The sequence below is a fragment of the Podarcis erhardii genome (assembly GCF_964252035.2).
Source record: "Podarcis erhardii genome assembly, chromosome: 5".
Classification (NCBI taxonomy): Eukaryota; Metazoa; Chordata; class Lepidosauria; order Squamata; family Lacertidae; genus Podarcis; species Podarcis erhardii.
In genome coordinates, this window is record NC_138509.1 from 7,184,115 (window position 1) to 7,203,277 (window position 19,163).

The 19,163-nt window shown below is 42.7% G+C and overlaps 1 protein-coding gene across 1 annotated transcript in view; it reads left to right on the forward strand.

Moving 5' to 3' along the window:
- The window catches only part of VWF (von Willebrand factor), a 164,488-nt gene that overhangs the window by 20,242 nt on the left and 125,083 nt on the right, over nt 1-19,163 (forward strand). The window contains exons 7-14 of the mRNA XM_081860930.1: nt 2,322-2,538; nt 5,361-5,483; nt 6,692-6,803; nt 8,224-8,270; nt 10,609-10,745; nt 12,388-12,523; nt 15,637-15,737; nt 18,378-18,573. Of these exons, the coding sequence (XP_081717056.1) occupies nt 2,322-2,538; nt 5,361-5,483; nt 6,692-6,803; nt 8,224-8,270; nt 10,609-10,745; nt 12,388-12,523; nt 15,637-15,737; nt 18,378-18,573 (1,069 nt within the window). The remainder of the gene's footprint in view (nt 1-2,321; nt 2,539-5,360; nt 5,484-6,691; nt 6,804-8,223; nt 8,271-10,608; nt 10,746-12,387; nt 12,524-15,636; nt 15,738-18,377; nt 18,574-19,163) is intronic.

A 19,163-nucleotide genomic window follows, 5' to 3' on the forward strand; every position in this document is an offset into this window, starting at 1 on the left:
ATTGCTACCCTTCATCATGAGATCCCAGCTTTGGAGGAGCCACATTTGTGGTAATGACAGCCATTTTAACTGTGATGATATTTTTGGGTTGGCTCTAGAGTTAGACTACAATCCTAATTCCATTTGCTTGTGTGTAAGCCCCACTGAATGCAGTAGGGCATGTCTGAGTAGGCATGGTTAGGAAGATTGCGCAAGTGGTCATGCTTACAGTAGCTCTATTGAAATCAATGGAACTTAGCTTAGTAATGATCAACTTGTCCCATTGGTTTCAGTGGGTCTGCTCTAAGCATGATTAGGTCTAGCTCTAACCTATTTTTTAAATAAATAAATAAATAAATAAATAAATAAATAAATAAAATATCAGAACTAGGACTAGATTTGGGCCTTTTGACCTAAAGCAGAAAATCCTAAAGGCTCATTAGCGTGACTTCTGCACCTCAGGCTCCTTTAAATATGGGGTGCACTGCTTGCCAGCTTGCCAGTGTCCTGTGCCCCCACCTATCTGCTTTGCTGACCTTCAATGGCGCTAGAAATGTTCTCTTTGAGGTGGCCCACCTCACCTTGCCTCATGGTAAGACTGAGCTTCATTTGGGCAGAATTACGAATTACGGAAAGATACCACAGCAGTTGTGCTTGTATCAACTACTATCCAACAGAGTGCATGGACAGAGGATTATTTCTCCTGCAGGCTGAAGAAGCGAAGCCTCTGTGTTATGTATTCAGGAGACTTTTGTGGCATTTTCAAACATTAGTTTAATTTATTCATTCTCAAAGCAATACATTGTTCTATTAATAGCAGTTCAGCAATACCAGGGCCTGTTGGAAGAATTTTGATCTTTTACATAAAGAAAAACAGCTTCCTTTGTTTGCTAGGCTCTGCCTCAAGAATGCACAATTCCCCATCCCTCAGCGCTTTTCAATGTCCCATGGTCAGCTGTCGGAGGCAGAGAACAATAGCTATGGTTCAGTCTGTATTCTGCCCACCACTACTGAGCTATGGGGTTTCGTACTCTTTCTTTCTACTCAAAGGGCTTGGTGGAGAAGTCCTGCGTGACTCTTGAGTCCTGCCAGTTCCTTCAGTGAACATTAAATCTGTTTCTCAGATTAATCTCTCTGAAGGTTAGTGTGAGGATAAAAATGGGTTCAGCGTTGAGGCATGTCTATGGGATTAAGAACCTAATAAATAAAAGGAGTATAGGATAAAATTTATAATAACATAATGGAGCATTTAATTCTTTTTTTAAAAGAGAGAGGGGGCAGGAGCTAGCCTGCTTCCTGACTTGAAAGGAAAGTCTGTGCCTTGACTAAAGACACTTTGTGTAATGAGTTGATGACAAAGGTGAGATTTGCACTGGGGACTTGGCTTCTACTCAGTGCCGGAGTTACGTATAAGCTAAACAAGCTATAACTTAGGGCCCCACTCTGTTGGGGGCCCCAAAAAAATTTAAAGGAAAAAAACCTGGTTGTACATTTCCAAAATATAAGATAAAAAACAAATAAAATAAAACCTACAGCAACAGTGTTTTGTGTTATGTTGTGTAGGTTCCTATTTGTTATGTGCACATGGCTTTAGATACCTATTAGGTCCATAAATTACCATATAGCATATATTCAACACAAAAAAAAAACAGCGACAATTTGTTGTTGACAAGGACAGCTGGACATATAAAGGGCCCCATTACCTTCAGTAGCTTAGGGCCTCATCAAACCTAAATCCAGCCCTGCCTCTACTCTGTACCAGCCACCAGGGCCAGGCCCCCCATAAGGTCTCTGCGGTGAATGAGACAGGGGTGAACAGAGGAGAGAGTATTCAGACATGAAGCCCTGCTCCTGACATCTCTCCAGGGACAATTCATGGGGTGGAGGAAGAGAATAGCACCTGCATATTCCTGCAGTTAGGGACGTGGGTGGCGCTGTGGGTTAAACCACAGAGCTTAGGGCTTGCTGATCAGAAGGTCGGCGGTTCAAATCCCCGTGACGGGGTGAGCTCCCGTTGCTCGGTCCCTGCTCCTGTCAACCTAGCACATCAAAGTGCAAGTAGATAAATAGGTACCGCTCTGGCGGAAAGGTAAACAGCGTTTCCGTGCACTGCTCTGGTTCACCAGAAGCTGCTTAATCATGCTGGCCACATGACCCGGAAGCTGTACGCCGCCTCCCAGATGAGCGCCGCAACCCCAGAGTCGGCCACGACTGGACCTAATGGTCAGGGGTCCCTTTACCTTTATTCCTGCAGTTACACCCTTCCCTTCCCGAACCCACCCTTATCCCATGAGGCTTATTGTAATAGCTTTGTGACAGCTCTAATTATTCTGTACCTGCAGGGCGTTATAGAAAATTGCCAGCTGCTGAGGACATCCACTGTCTTTTCCAAATGTCATCACTTGGTTGATCCCGAGCAATTCATTGGCCTCTGTGAAGAAGACATCTGCAGATGTGCCCAGGATAGGAACTGCCACTGTCCCGTTTTTCTAGAGTATGCCAGAAACTGTGCTCGGCAAGGTGTGATTCTGGAAGGATGGCCTGCCAGCGCTGAGTGCCGTAAGTTTCCAAGACTTGGTTTCTAGACTATCCCAGCAGTACAGATTGATTTGGAGAGTTCCGAAACACTAGGAACATGGCTTGAACTCCCACTTCCGAGCAGAAAGCAGTCACTATTGCCTAAGGGTACAGACAGAGCATTGCTTTGATCTTGCATCTCTCGTGGTGCCAGCGATTCGTGGGCTATTTCTTATCCATGCTTTTCAACAGAGATGTGTAACCATTGGGAGGGGCTGTCAGGCGGTGTTACTGCCACTGTGCTAATGACACATGGGACTTCTTCATCTTTTCACCAAACCCGGTGGCCGTGGCCAAGTCCCTGAATGAATGTCTGCACCAAATTATGCGTTAGATGAGGGCTAGCAATATGAATCACAATCTGGATAGGTCAAAGGCTATGATGATGGACTGGCCATGGTTAAGAGGGTTTTTGCTTTTGTGTGTTCAGACCCAGAAACCTCCCCCCTAAATAAATTCACACTTGGCTCAAATTTTGGTTTTGGGCAGAATTTAGGCCACAACTTTGTTGATTACTGAAAGTGAATGGTTGCATAGCTTCTGGTTTGACTAGCTCCCCTGCACCGTTGCAGGTAGCGCTGACCCAGGGCACCAGCATAGGTCAGCCAAGGGTGAACACCTGGATAAGCGGAAAGCCAGGAATGGGCTATCTCCGCCACCCAAATGTCCCCGTGGACTCAGGCACGGGCACAACCCCCTTTAGGGGTTGACCAAACCACCGAGTCCCTGGATTCCTTTAACAGAATACCCTTCACGTAGGGATGGCGAGAGCGTTCTCCCATCCCTATCACCTGAACCAGAGCCTATCCACAATCTTACAAGGTTGTGATGATTTGCTACAAGGCAGGCGAAACCCAAATGGCAAAAGCCAATCAGCCAAGTGGGGAAAATTCCTGCCGTGCCCCTGTCCCAATGACAGACGACACACGATGGCATAGCAAGGTCAATCGCAAAATGCACTAAATATAGGGAGAGGTGGCCGGGTGTTCCGAATGCAAGCACTGAAAGAGGAAGGTCTGGGTCACATACATGGATATAAATAGGTCCCTTGAACCATTTGAACAGCATCCCATTGGCCAGATTGCACCCAGCTACGAGGGACCTACCAATTGGGTGTTGTGGCTGACCAATCGTACCCACCCACAACACAGGGTGTCGGTTTCCAAGTCTCACCGCAATATGTGCCCTCTTTAAAGGAAGACCTGATTTATCTGTCCCTCTAAAGGACAAGGGCTGCTCCTGCACTGTTCCTTTTCACAAGCTTGGACAGGTGAGCTAGTTCTGCGGGTGCTTTTCTCCAAAAAAATTGCCCTTGGCCATCCATTGGAAACCTCTCATATCAAATGCTGTAAGGTGCTCCACTGAGGGCTTGAAGACAATTCATAAGCTTCAGCTGATGCTGTGGGAGAGTAGTACATAAACTGGGCCTTAGCTGCTCTGACTCCCTGTTAGAACTGTGGCGTTTGCCCATTATTTGGGGATGCGTTTGTATTGGGGAAAAGAAAGGGTTAATAGGTTGACCAATAAGAAAGCCCAGGGGCGGAGCCTACATGATTTTGAGGTTCAGCCCAGAGGTTTTGGCAGTTAGTTCGGTTGGTTCTTTTTTTTGGGGGGGGGGGGGAGATAGAGGAGTCAGAAACAGGGACAAGACTGAGAGGGAATAGAGTGACAGCATTGAATATATTTTAAAACTTGTTTGTGTTTGAAATAAACTTTAATCTTCATTGTTAACTCTACCTGACTGAGACTCAATGCTTCACCGGGGAACCCTGGGTTTTTTTCAACAAAATTTGTGGCAGCGGAAGAATAAAGTAGTGGTGAACAGGTCAATAGTCCGTGAAATGACCGGGGGCTCTGTACAAACGCCACAAGCTTCTAGGTCCAGTTATGAGTGCTGGTGAAGACTTTTAAAGCCCTGTTTAGTCTAGTGCCTCAATACTTCAGGGAGATTTTCCTCCTATATATTCACCCTCGTTTCCAAACTGTGTACAGAGGCTCCAAATTTTGCAATGATTTTTTTCTGCAGATTCCCCCCTCCCCATTTCATAAATTCATTAGTATCAAGTAATTGAAAGTACGTATCAGGCCAACTTGGCAGTTTCAATTTTTTTTTTTAATACAGTAGCTTTATTTACTGAATACAAGTAACACAAACACACTGTATTAGGGCTACTCTCCAAGGCAGGAGAGGTACCTTGCAAATATTGTTGAACGGCAGCTCCCTTCTGCTCCAAGGCATCAGAACATTTCCCAATGCAAATCGCCATAATTTGCAACAATAACAGCCAGGCATTCACCTTTGTATCTCTGAAGGTGGAGACAGTTTATAATTGCTTCCAGAGAGCAAAAGGCAGAATGAAAGAACATCCATTGCATGTGGTATGTCTGCTCATCTCTCTGTTAACCGCAGCTAATAGCTGTTTGCAGGTTTTGGTGTTCCTTCAAAAATGATTTGGCCAGAGATAGAACAAACAAACTGCATGTTTACGCCATGGAAAGCAAAATATCTCCTGAGCCACATTCAGTTCCTGTCTGTCTCCAGAACTAAGTTTTCAGATGTTCACAAATGTTTCTTGGAATTTCAGCATTCACTCATGATTCTATTTGCCAAATGTTCTATGGTCACTGTAATATGTTATCTGTTTTGTATGTATACGTTTACCTCCTTAGAAGTGGTTTTTTAAAAATAAAATACAAGAAAGGAATTGACCAAATAAAATATCCACTCTTTTGTATAATAAAGTAAGTAGAGTATTAGTAGATTCCTAAAGGATTTGTCTCTCAGATCCCTGCAACTTTTTCAGGGCCAGGATGTCCAGTTGGCTTGGAGTATAAGGAGTGCACATCCCCTTGTGCCAAAACCTGCCAGAGTTTGAATATCAATGAAGTGTGCCAAGAAAAATGTGTTGATGGCTGCAGCTGCCCTGGTAATTTATTTACTGATCTGTTTACAGAGCCAATCTTTGAGCAGTAGCATTTCCCATTTCATTTAAAGAAGAAAACTGGTGTCTGTTTTCAAATGTTTAGGAGTATTTATTTCTCTCCCTTCTCCTTCTCTTTTTCTCTGCCCCCAGATTAGGCAGTTTGCATACTGACTACATGTATTTTATCAAAGAGCTACTATTAAATAAAAAGAAATAAAGGTCTATGTGAGTTCAGCAATGGATGATGATCCATTACTTCTTTCCTTTTGCCTGCAATGTTTTAAGTTGCTTCTGAATTATTTCTAAGTCATTCCAGCTGTTAGGGAAAGAAAATGAAGAAGATATACTGTGAGAGGATTTTTAATTGAGCCTGGAGATGTAAGAGTATGTATTCTTTTCAGCTAGACATACACTGGGTAGTATACTCACTCTCTGATTAGAGTTGTTTTCACAGCTCAGCTAAGGCAAACTTTGTTTGCTAGGGCGTTCAGCGGACCTGTCCCATATTGACTTGTCTGCTGAGGAACCCCTACGAAGCCCCAGTTTATCACAGAATATTGCAGGAGCACATTAAGGTCAAGGGTGGGCAGAAGGTATATTGGCATATGCTGGTAGATCTCTGGGTGATTTGCAATAGTTTGGCAAGGGTTTCTGACTTGCAGTGGTTTAAGGTAGCAGCAACAAAACTCCTCTTTCCGCCTTAATTGTGTGTGTGTGTGTCTGGCCATCTCTGCCAACCAAGCAGTTCGAAAGCACGCCAGTGCAGGTAGATAAATAGGTACTGCTGCGGCGGGAAGGTAAACGGCTTTTCCGTATATTCTGGTTTCTGTCACAGTGTTCTGTTGCGCCAGAAGCAGTTTAGTCATGCTGGTCACACGACCCGAATAGCTGTCTGAGGACGAACGCCCTCGGCCTGAAAGCGAGATGAGTGCCACAACTCCATAGTCACCTTTGACTGGGCTTAACCATCCCGGGGTCTTTTACCTTTACCTTTACCTTTACCTTTACCTATCTCTCTATCTCCTTATATGTGGAAACATAGAAATCCCTTATAAGTTTGCAAGGAAATTCCAGCACAGTTTGAAAATAATTGTGCTAGGGTGAAAGATGCCAGCTGATAAACATTTATGACTTGTGTCAATCTTCTTCCTTAGAATTTAGGGTTAAAATGGTTTTGTGGATACTAACAGTGTTTTTGCTGGCCTCTCTAGAGGGCAAGCTGCTTGATGGAGACCTCTGTGTTGACAGCTCTGACTGCCCCTGCCTACATTCAGGAAAGCGCTACTCTCCCGGCTCTTCTGTCTACCAGGACTGCAACTCATGGTAAATAGGATAATGTAATCCACAACTGTAATGTTGTCACAGGCGATGAGACGAGACCCTGTGTGATTATCCCCATAGACACTTACATTTCTGGCCAACTCACTGGTTATATACCTTGAGGACCAATCTATACATGCAGCCAAATCAAGTCCTAATGTTTATTTTGGATTGTGGTGCTTTAGGTGCACGTTTTAGTTCCACAGCACCAAAAACACCAAAGAACAAAAACTCCACTCAACTGACACATAGAAAGCTTTCAAGTGAGGGAGGAGACATCAGTCTAGCTGTCTCCCATACATGCTGTTTTTCTATGTACAAGGAACTTCATTGATAGGGAAACATTCAGACATGTAGCTCCTTGCCTGGAGCATGAATTGGTATGGAGATGATTCTCCTGTATCTCAGTGTGTAAAATAAGTGCCTAGGCCAGAACTATAGATGATCCCAAGGAATAAGTTTCAACACACTCATGCATGTGCTTAAGGCCTTGGACACTATTACAGTGGTACCTCAGGTTAAATACTTAATTCGTTCTGGAGGTCCGTACTTAACCTGAAACTGTTCTTAACCTGAAGCACCACTTTAGCTAATGGGGCCTCCTGCTGCTGCTGTGCCGCCGGAGCCCAATTTCTGTTCTCATCCTGAAGCAAAGTTCTTAACCTGAAGCACTATTTCTGGGTTAGCGGAGTCTGTAACCTGAAGCGTATGTAACCTGAAGCATATGTAACCTGAGGTACCACTGTATTATTATTACTTGTATACCACCCTTCATTTGAAGATCATTATGTAAAACATTAAAGAGAACTTGGATAATAGCATGAGAAGTGAGATTTAATTGATTTAAATCAGTAATAAGGATTAGCATCTGGGCTTCCAGAGAAGGATTTCCCCCCATGGGGACAGCCCAGTGCAAAGTGCAAAGAAGAAGAAGAAGAAGAGTTTGGATTTGATATCCCGCCTTTCACTCCCTTTAAGGAGTCTCAAAGCGGCTAACATTCTCCTTTCCCTTCCTCCCCCACAACAAACACTCTGTGAGGTGAGTGGGGCTGAGAGACTTCAGAGAAGTGTGACTAGCCCAAGGTCACCCAGCAGCTGCAGGTGGAGGAGCGGAGACGGGAACCCGGTTCCCCAGATTACGAGACTACCGCTCTTAACCACTACACCACACTGGCTCTCATCCCCAGGAGCTGCTATTAGGCGCAGAGAAGTAGGCATGCAGGTACAATAAGAAGGATCTGCATGGCTTCCCTTACTTTGTGTCCATTGCCCCATCAAATTCATCTCCTTGACTGCTAAAGAAAAAGACCTTTGGTGATCCCATCATGAATCTCCATGTCATGTGCACTTTAGTATGAATAATGTTAGGCTATGTTCAGTTTGCCCATGTATCTAAATAATAATAAAAATTTGAATTTTTCAGTATTTGCAGGCATGGCACCTGGATCTGCAGCAATGAACCTTGCCCAGGTAAGTTGATATTGAATAACCGTAAGTGAATCTGCACAATCTATTTCAGTCCTAACTCTCAAGTGTCTCACATCGCAGATAGTATCTTGCTCTCTGTTGTAGATTCTTTGAAGGAAGGATACATATTTCTACCCCGTTGGTGAACTCAAATTTTAAACTAGGTATTTTGTGATGGCACACTGAAGACCCTTGATAAGTTGATACAAAACACACACAAAAAAATGCTTAAATACATGCACTGTTTAAATTACACTATTTTAATGAGTTTGTTTGTTATGAGGTGTGCATCTGAACCCACATGCCTGTCTAACACTCATGTGTATTCCTGCTAGGATCCTTAACTGGAGTTGGAACACATGTCTGTTATGAATATGCATTTCTGCCCTTATCCTTATGCCCCATTGAAAAGTTCACACGACTGAGGAACAAAGAAAGTTTGGTTTATTATGCAGAACTGAAAATGACAGCAATATATTTATTGCAATATTCAAACCAGATTGAGGGACATTGAAAAACCAAACACCAAGTCAGCTGTATATAAAATTTGCTCCTTCAAGTTCTATGGTTTAAATACAACAGATAACAGGGTCACTTATATCTCAAAATTAATAATTCCAGTCGTTTATGTTAGCCCGATTGAACATTTTCCTCTCAGCTTTTGTCAAGGGCAGATATTTAAACATACCCATAAATTATAGATATTGTGGATGTCCTTTGAATGTCCCGAACACTGTAGAACATATTCTTTTCTACTGTCTGTTATACAACCAGCTATGCAAATGCATGCAATCCCCATTTTTGGGTAGTCTAACATCACAGCACAATGAAAATACCAGATTCTATGTGTCTGACATTAACCCAGAAGTAACTGCAAGGCTGGCTGAGTTTTTATCAATAGTATCTTTTGGATTGGTGAATGGCACTATTTAGCAGGAAGAAATCCCAATGATATATAATCCTTGTCATGGCTGTTTATTTGTATATATTTTAAATTTTTATATATTGATGTTTTATGATGTTTTATCATAGCCTGTGTTTGTAATGTCTACAAAGGCAAAGAAGAAGAAAATGACAGTGTGACTTGATGCTGCTTTCAGATAGCAAGGTTACAATAAAAGTGGGCAGCAAATCACACACCATATACACCTTGATCTTGAGAGTAAAAAGGACCCCAAACTATCCCAGAGACCTAGAAAGTGAGTGCGACGACTTGCCATGGACCCATGCTAAAAAGAAACCACAAACAAAGGAGTGAATAGGGTATATCTGATCTGGAACCCTAATGGAACACAAAGGGGGTGCCCAAACCAACCAGAACTATAAATGTCTTGCCTTAAAGATGGACTTGTAACTGCTGCCTCTCATGTTGTTTTTGCTGCATCAGCAGCACTGAAGATACATTGCTGCTGCGTATTTAAGGGCAGGTCCATTGTAGGTAAGCATAACAGTACTAAGACCTACTAACTATATAAGAAGATCAAACCTATCCATTCTTAAGGAAACCAGCCCCGAGTGCTCACTGGAAGGACAGATCGTGAAGCTGAGGCTCCAATACTTTGGCCACCTCATGAGAAGAGAAGACTCCCTGGAAAAGACCCTGATGTTGGGAAAGATGGAGGGCACAAGGAGAAGGGGACGACAGAGACAAGATGGTTGGACAGTGTTCTCGAAGATATAAACATGAGTTTGACCAAACTGCGGGAGGCAGTGGAAGACAGGAGTGCCTGGCATGCTCTGGTCCATGGGGTCACGAAGAGTTGGACATTACTAAACAACAACAATAACATTGCCACCTATCACATCAGAGGTCTTTCATCTCATGATTACTATTGGCACATCCTATTTTATCCTATCATCCCATTTGATACCAGCTTTCTTAGATCCCAGGCCTAAAAATATTTAAAATTCAGTCCTACAGATCTCAGTGATACTTACTTTTGAGCACAGATAGGTAGCCGTGTTGGTCTGCCATAGTCAAAACAAAAAATTCCTTCCAGTAGTACCTTAAAGACCAACTAAGTTAGTTCTAGGTATGAGCTTCCGTGTGCATGCACACTTCTTCAGATACCAAAATAAGTGTGCATGCACACAAAAGCTCATACCTAGAACTAACTTAGTTGGTCTTTAAGGTGCTACTGGAAGGAATTTTTTGTTTTTACTTTTGAGCAGTTATTCTTACAAGGGCAACCAGAGAGGAATATGGTTTGAGGCAGACATCTGCTCAGCCCAGCCATTTGAATCAGGAATGCTTCTTTCTTGTTTTAATATGATCGTGAGAACTCTGCTTTAGCTTGAAGTCATGTTGTTCAAAATCAATATTTGGTACTGTTTTGTTCAGGTGAATGCTCTGTCACTGGCCAATCACATTTCAAGAGCTTTGACAACAAGCACTTCACCTTCAGCGGTATCTGCCATTACTTGTTTGCCAGAGATTGTGCGGAGAACACCTTTTCTGTTTTCATAGAGACTGTCCAGGTAAGAACATCTTCCTTGAGAGGAAAAACAAGGGCTGCCTCTTTCACTCAAAAACACACCTACCGATTTGACCAAGTGCTTGGGCAAACAACATGTTGCAGAGAGCAAAGCTGAACATGGCAGCCTGAGGTGTTGTGTTGTGTTTTTAAATGGCAGCCTGGTGTTGAGTTTTCCTTCTTTCCCTCCATAAAGTTAGATCAGGCCATCTTGTGTCCTGACATAATTACAGTGAGATTTACATTGAGACTACAGTGGTACCTTGGGTTACATATGCTTCAGGTAACATACGCTTCAGGTTACACACTCCACTAACCCAGAAATAGTGCTTCAGGTTAAGAACCTTGCTTCAGGATAAGAACAGAAATTGGGCTCCAGCGGCGCGGCGGCAGCAGGAGGCCCCATTAGCTAAAGTGGTGCTTCAGGTTAAGCACAGTTTCAGGTTAAGAACGGACCTCCGGAATGAATTACAGTGGTGCCTCGCAAGACGAAATTAATCCATTCCGTGAGGCTCTTCATATAGCGTTTTCTTCGTCTTGCGAAGCAAGCCCATTGACAGCTTAGCAGATTAGTGCTGTTAGCGGTTTAGCGGCTTTTAGCGGATCAGCTGATAAGCGGCTTATCAGCGGATCAGCTGATAAGCGGCTTAGTGGCTTAGGAAAAGGGGGGGGGGGAAGGGGGAAAAACCCGCAGGAACTGGCAAGACATTTCGCCTTGCTAAGCAAGCCCATAGGGAAATTCATTTTGCGAAGCGCCTCCAAAACGGAAAACCCTTTCGTCTAGCGGGTCTTCCGTCTTGCGAGGCGTTCATCTTGTGGGGCACCACTGTAAGTACTTAACCTGAGGTACCACTGTAATTTGTATAATGGCAGCAGCTCACTTGTGTATCAATATACCCCATGGTAGGTCAGGCAAGATGCTAGCTTGCAAAGAAGAGAGACTTCCCATGGGTGACTTAATTGCAATACCATTTTCACATTTGCAAATGAACTGGGTGGTTTGTTTTAGGATATATGCCAGTGCTATCAGAGGTAAATATGTGTGTCTCTTTTTTGAAACATGGAACATATCAGCACAGTAAATTTATATTGCTTTTATATTACTATAGCTGTTATGGTTCTCCACCCTCAGCTTGGTGCTGATAAATTATCTGTCCTAAACCAAAATTTCAATTTCCTTGGGAGAAGGAATGGCTGCTGAACCAGACATGCCCCCTCTCCCTCATGCAAAAAGGCCCTTATTATTCCTGCTGCTGGCCACTGTGCTTTTATTTGGTCACATTTTTTTTTTTAAAAAAAAAATATTTTATGTTTTTAGACTTTGTGGGGGAATAACTCTACCACAAATTAGTAATGCCCTGTTTTTATCATTATTGATTCTATTGATCTTCCGTGTTTTATTTTCTGTTCTGTAAATTGCTTTCAAACTTTCTGCTAGTTGTAGGAAGCTACTGTCAAATAAATGAAGCAGAACTTACAAAACATAGGTACACACAGCAAGAGTTTGTAACGATACTGGCTATGTACCGATAGCAATTTTAACATTGGTTCAAGTATTACTTGCATGGTCTCACGGCAACGGATGGACTGAGGCCGCAGCTAAATCAAAATTGCAATGCTAATTTAACACTTGGGTTTCTTTTCAGTGTGCTGATGACCCTGATGCGGTGTGTACCCGATCAGCCTCTGTCCAGCTTCTGGAGGAGAACAGCATTATTAAACTGAAACACGGTGGTGTCGTTTCTTTGAACGGGCAGGATGTACAAATCCCTTTCACGCAAGGTGTGTTTGTGTCATGTTACTAAGAGTATCTCAGCATAGCTGTCAACTTACAGATTTAAAAATAAGGGATCAGCAGCCTGAAAAATAAGGGATCAGCAGCCAAAATAAGGGATCAACAATTACTTTGATAAAATACATATTTTGTTGCGTGCAAATGGCTTTAGATACCTATTAGGTCTATAAATTACCATGTAGCATATATTCAACTCAAAAAAGCATCAATTTGTTGTTGACAAAGGACAGCTGGACATAGAAAGGGCCCCATTACCTTCAGTAGCTTATTTAAGGGACATCATCAATAAGGGACAGCAGCGGTACATGATGCTGGGATAAGGGACTGTCCCGCCAAATAAGGGACGCTTGACAGCTATGTATCTCAGAGTGGGCCAAGGGAGTGGGCTCATATCTCCCCCTCCCCATCCCAGGCAGCTTCTGGCCCACTATTTAACATTAGGAGGTACACAACACACCCTCCTGTTGACTCTGGCCAAGCAGTGGGAATAATGATGAGGCTCAATATTAAAATTAAGTCCTCTCTGCAGTCTAGTCTTCTTTTCCCCACTCTGAGCTACTTATTACTTAACAGAGCATCACAGGGTGGGTGACGAAGAATCATAAGGAGAGCAGAGTTTTGAACCTCCCTATATGGATTTATGTATAAGCTAAACAAGCTACAGCTTAGGGCCCCACTCTCTTGGGCCCCCCAAAAAAATTTAAAGGGAAAAAAACCTGGATGTACATTTCCAAAATATAAGATAAAAAACCAAATAAAACAAAACCCATATACAGTTAGAGCTTAATAATTATTTCACTATTAATATACTTCTTAAATGTATTTCACTATTAATATACTTCTTAATTGTATTTCAGTTCAACAATTACTTTGATAAAATACATATTTTGTTATGTGCAAATGGCTTTAGAAACCTATTAGGTCCATATATTACCATACAGCATATATTCAACACAAAAAACAGCGACAATTTGTTGTTGACAAAGGACAGTTGGACATATAAAGGGCCCCATTAACTTCAGTAGCTTAAAGGTAAAGGTAAAGGGACCCCTGACCATTAGGTCCAGTCGTGTCCGACTCTGGGGTTGCGGCGCTCATCTCACTTTACTGACCGAGGGAGCCGGCGTACAGCTTCCAGGTCATGTGGCCAGCATGACTAAGTCACTTCTGGTGAAGCAGCGCAGCGCATGGAAACGCCGTTTATCTTCCTGCCAGAGCGGTACCTACCATATTTTTTGCTCTATAAGACTCACTTTTCCCTCCTAAAAAGTAAGGGGAAAGGTGTGTGCATCTTATGGAGCGAATGCAGGCTGCGCAGCTATCCCAGAAGCCAGAACAGCAAGAGGGATTGCTGCTTTCACTGCGCAGCGATCCCTCTTGCTGTTCTGGCTTCTGAGATTCAGAATATTTTTTTTCTTGTTTTCCTCCTCCAAAAACTAGGTGCGTCTTGTGGTCTGGTGCGTCTTATAGAGCGAAAAATACGGTATTTATCTGCTTGTACTTTGACGTCCTTTTGAACTGCTAGGTGGGCAGGAGCAGGGACCAAGCAACGGGAGCTCATAGCTTCATCAAACCTCAATCTGGCCCTGTCCTTGCCCCTCCTATTATCCATGTAACATTTGTTCTCCATACTGCTATTAAGCTTAAGGGAAAGCAGGGGAAAGAATGGATGTGAAGTCCTTCTGCCCCCTCTCACTGCTGAGAGATTATGTGCAAGAGAATTCAGTTCTTGGTGGGTAAAGTGGCTCACCCACTTTTGTACTGTGTTTCTAGGCACTCCAAAGTGCCATCCCTGTTGAAGCACTTTCCCTTTTTTTATTTTTTTGCCCTTGCGCTTTCCCCCAGGAAAACCTGCTCTTTAACACTGAATCAGAGCAGACAGCAATCTGCAGAAAACCCGATTTGCACATTCCCCGGGGTTATGTATCTACAGATAGGAAAATGTGCACAATTCTCTCTTCATGGACAGATTATAGTATCCTAGAACTGCAGAGTTGGAAGCGACCCTGGGGGTCATTTAGTCCAACCCCCTGCTATGCAGGAATCTCAACCAAACCTCTGCTTAAAAACCTCCGAGGAAGGAGAGAGTCAACCACCTCTTGTGGGAGTCTGTTCCACTGTCAAATTGTTCTTACCGTCAGAAAGTTCCTCCTGATGTTGAGTCAAAATCTCCCTTCTGGTAACTTGAAGCCATTGGTTCAAGTCCTACTGTCCAGAGCAGGAGAATAAAAATCATCATAATAATAATCATCATCATAATCATCATAATCATCATCATAATCATCATAATCATCATAATCATCATAATAATTTATTATTTATACCCCCGCCCATCTGGCTGGCTTCCAAAAAAACATTAAAATACAATAATGCATCAAACATTAAAAGCTTCCCTAAACAGGGCTGCCTTCAGATGTCTTCTAAAAATCTGGTAGTTGTTGTTCTCTTTGACATCTGGTGGGAGGGCGTTCCACAGGGCGGGCGCCACCACCGAGAAGGCCCTCTGCCTGGTTCCCTGTAGTTTGGCTTCTCGCAGTGAGGGAACCGCCAGAAGGCCCTCGGTGCTGGACCTCAGTGTCCGGGTAGAACGATGGGGGTGGAGACGCTCCTTCAGGTATACTGGACCGAGGCCGTTTGGCCTCTTGTGACAGCCTCTTCCATTTGACAGCCCTTTAGATATTTGAAGATGGGTCTCATATCTCCTTCTCAGTCTTCTCCTTATCTGCATCATAGTATTGTAGCCCTCCCTGCCTATGGAGGGAACTTTTCAGTGCTCCATTCCAGAAGAGCACAGCTATTATTAATAATAATTAGTTAATTAATTAATTTGTTTAATTTGTATACCACCCTTCATCTATAGATCTCAGGGTGGTTCACAACATAGAAATGCAAGATAAAAAGACAAAATAATTAAAAACAAGGGGGAATGCAAACCTACACCCTTCCCCCTGCATAGCTACTTGCTATGTGAGCCTTATAAAGTGTCGCTTGGCTCTACACCTTCAACAGACAATTTAGATCTGTCTAGATTTCCTGTATTACATTGACATTTTCTGTTGCTCATCCCTATGTATCTGTAATTAGCGGTTGGTTTTCCCAGGTGCTCTTCGTATCCAGCACACCGTAATGTCTGCAGTTCGTCTCAGCTATAAAGAGAATATACAGATTGACTGGGATGGGCACGGAACTCTTTCGATGAAGGTATGATTCACACACAAACACACACACACACACACACACACACACACACAAATATATATCTGTATTTAAATTGATTTCCCCCCTAAGAAAATATGGTTGCCGTGTGCGAGACTGCACTGCAAACAATACGTACAGCTGACTTTTAACCCCAGTCGGCAGACCAGCAAGAATTTCTGCTTTCGGGTCCACTGACCAGGCTCCACACCACTTGCTGTCCGTGATTGAGCTATTTAAACTTTGGACTAGACATGCTAACCTGCCCTGCAATGTGGCCAGCTGGCGAATTTACAACTGGCAGCCACTGGGATGTGATTCCTCGCTACCCTGGGAATGGAGGGCAGCTTGCGAGGGGCTGCAGCCACCCTCCAGACAAATTGCAGATTGCATCTTTGTGGGAATGTTCAGGGTGGCAGGAGAGGATATCTTGTTTATTACTATCCTTCCTAACTTGCGCTAGCACGTTCCTTTATGCAGCAGAGTTACATTCCCCTTTAACATGCACGGCAGATAGCTGATTGCAGGCTCGTGTGAGCCTCTCACTATTATACAATTCAGTCTGTCTCAGGTTGAATTGTACATTCCTGGTAAATTCCCTTGAATTCCTCTTAAAAGAATAAAGACGCCACAATCTTATTCAAAGCCAATACAACAAATTTACTCACATCAGTTCACAGTTGGATTCCTGAAGACAGGCTTCGTTACAAATATCTACATGTGGATCTACCCCATATGGGGGAATAATCCCAGTGCTTCTGCTAGCTGAGAGCTCGTAGATTAGTCCTAGCTAAAAGCTGGTCAAACGAAGAAGGAAGTCAAAAAGTGAGGAGGGTGTGCTGTGTGACTCGTCCTTTTGTTACCTGGACAGGTTAGGTCACGCCCACCTTCTATCACATGCAAAAGGAAGGATGCTCCAGCCATGAGGAACAGGAAGTTTTGACTGGCTGGACCAAACATTCCCTTGCATGTCTTCTCTAACATTTCAAGGTATGTTGTACTTGACTGCCTCTCATGGATCACATCCCACAATCCTGGTCTAATCCAAACCATTTCCTGTCTTCTTAAACAAGGATCACTTAATACTCAGGATAGCACAGTTTTGACTCTTAAGGCAGCCTGAGGACATCGTCTTTCTCTGAGATTTAAGACACATGAAGATTTTGATTAATATATGAAATTAGATCATGTAAGAGCAAAGCCATGATTGACCTTTTCCTGCTTTTCTGGCTAAACTTACTCATGGCCCAGAGTACGCCAGCTGTGTCTTCTCAACTTTGAATGTAGTCGCGATAGCGATAAAAGCTAAAGAACATTTCCAGTGCCTTTTTAAATTGTCATGTTCCTTTCCATCTGCTCCTTAAAGGTCAACATTGTTGCTTTTGGAGCAATCAAAAATAATTTCACGCACACAAATGCACAAATGTTTGTGCGTCGTTGCCAAATGTTTTAGACAACTGGGGGAAGTGATTTACTTTCACTCCCAGTGACCTAGGCAGACACTTCTGAGAAATATAATGAACTCTGGGTTTTCCTGCTTTAGTCCTCAGGAACAACATTCATTTCCTACTTAGGACTTAACTGGAAAATTGGAAAAATAGAATATAAAGCTGAAAACTTTTTAAAGGTTATATTGATTTCAGGAAAATTTCAGTTTTCTTTGGTTTGGCTGGATTACATCATTATGTCCCAATAATATTTCAAACAGACAGCTGGCATGCAACATAAACGATTTTAAATATTTAAATCCCATGGATTTCAGCACATTTTTAAATCTCCCCTTGAAATCAGTAGGATTTGAAAGTGTTAAACTTTGGCTGAATTGCACTCTGACAATGCAATGTTATGCATATCAGTTCAGAAGGAAGACATACTGAATTCATTGGCGTTTACTTCTGAGTAAGTGTGTAAAGCATTGCAGCCTAGGGGGTGTATTGTTTTGAAAAAAAATTGCAACAAATGTTGGTGCCAAAGTATGCGCTAGAGCACACACAATTTTGTGCTTTTTGCACGTTCTGTGCAATGAGAGGACTATTGCCTTCTGTCGATGGGAACAGAGTGTGGGCATCCTCTGAAGCTCTGCTATGGCAAATTTGTCAGACACGTTGAAGATAAACTATTTGAACTGGGAATTTTCCTGCTCAGATCCATAGCTATTATGCTCCCCTGGACCTGAAATATAATGAATTTTAGGTATAATCTACCATATTAAATATGTTTATTGGAAGAGTGATATTGCTATAAAAGATAAATATTGATAATCATCTGGCTCTTTCCTTATCCAAGATTCCTAATACTGTGGGCACATGCAAAATGCTTATATGGGCAAAACACTCAATCTGCGCCACCATTTTGTCAGTTGTGATCCTGAAGATCACAGATCTGTCCTCTGCATGAGGACAGAAACTATTATGTTAATCCAACGCAAAGTTTAATGTGTACTTATATACACTTAAGTTTCCTTAAGTCAAATTTACTTGGGTAAGGGGATCATGGCCAGTGCCTTTTATTTTGTTTTATATACAGCACTTTTATATTTAGCACAATTTGTATAAGGTTCATTCAACAGAAGTCCTATAAGCAGCTGACTGGAGACAAAAAAATAGAAATGTGTAAATACTGAATTTAACTCCTATGCTTCTTCAGTTACCCTCAGAATTCACGGAACGAACTTGTGGTCTGTGTGGCAACTACAATGGCAACCAAGGAGATGATTTCCTGACACCTTCGGGCCTGGTGGAAACCCTTGTGGAAGACTTTGGGAATTCCTGGAAGCTCAAAGAAGATTGTCAAGATTTGCAGAAGCAAGATAGCAGTACCTGCAGTCTCAACCCTCGCTTAGGTACTGGCCCTTGCAATGAAGCCAGGGTTGGCTTGTGGTGAAAGATAGCAGCATAGTGTCTCCCATTACAGACAAGTCCACAAGGAAAGGGCTCCCTGAAGTGGAAAAAAGAGAGAATCAGCATTTTATCTCTGAACTGTCATGCTCAGAGCTTGACAAAGAAAGGGAGAAAAGGCACACCACCACTGCCAACCACCTGGGGCATGTGCCCCGTTTTGCCTTGTTCCACCATTTGTGTGATTTTCTTCCTCCAGTCTGGCTGCAATAATAATAATAATAATAATAATAATAATAATAATAATAATAATAATAATAATTTATTTATTTATACCCCGCCTATCTGGGTGGATTTCCCCAGCTACTCTGGGCAGCTCCCAACAGAATATTAAAAGCACATAAAACATCAAACTTTTAAAACTTCCCTAAACAGGGCTGCTTTCAGATGTCTTCTAAAAGTCAGATAGTTGTTTATTTCCTTGACATCTGATGGGAGGGCACCACTACCGAGAAGGCCCTCTGCCTGGGTCCCTGTAACCTCACTTCTCGCAGTGAGGGAATCGCCAGAAGGTCCTCAGCGCTGGAACTCAGTT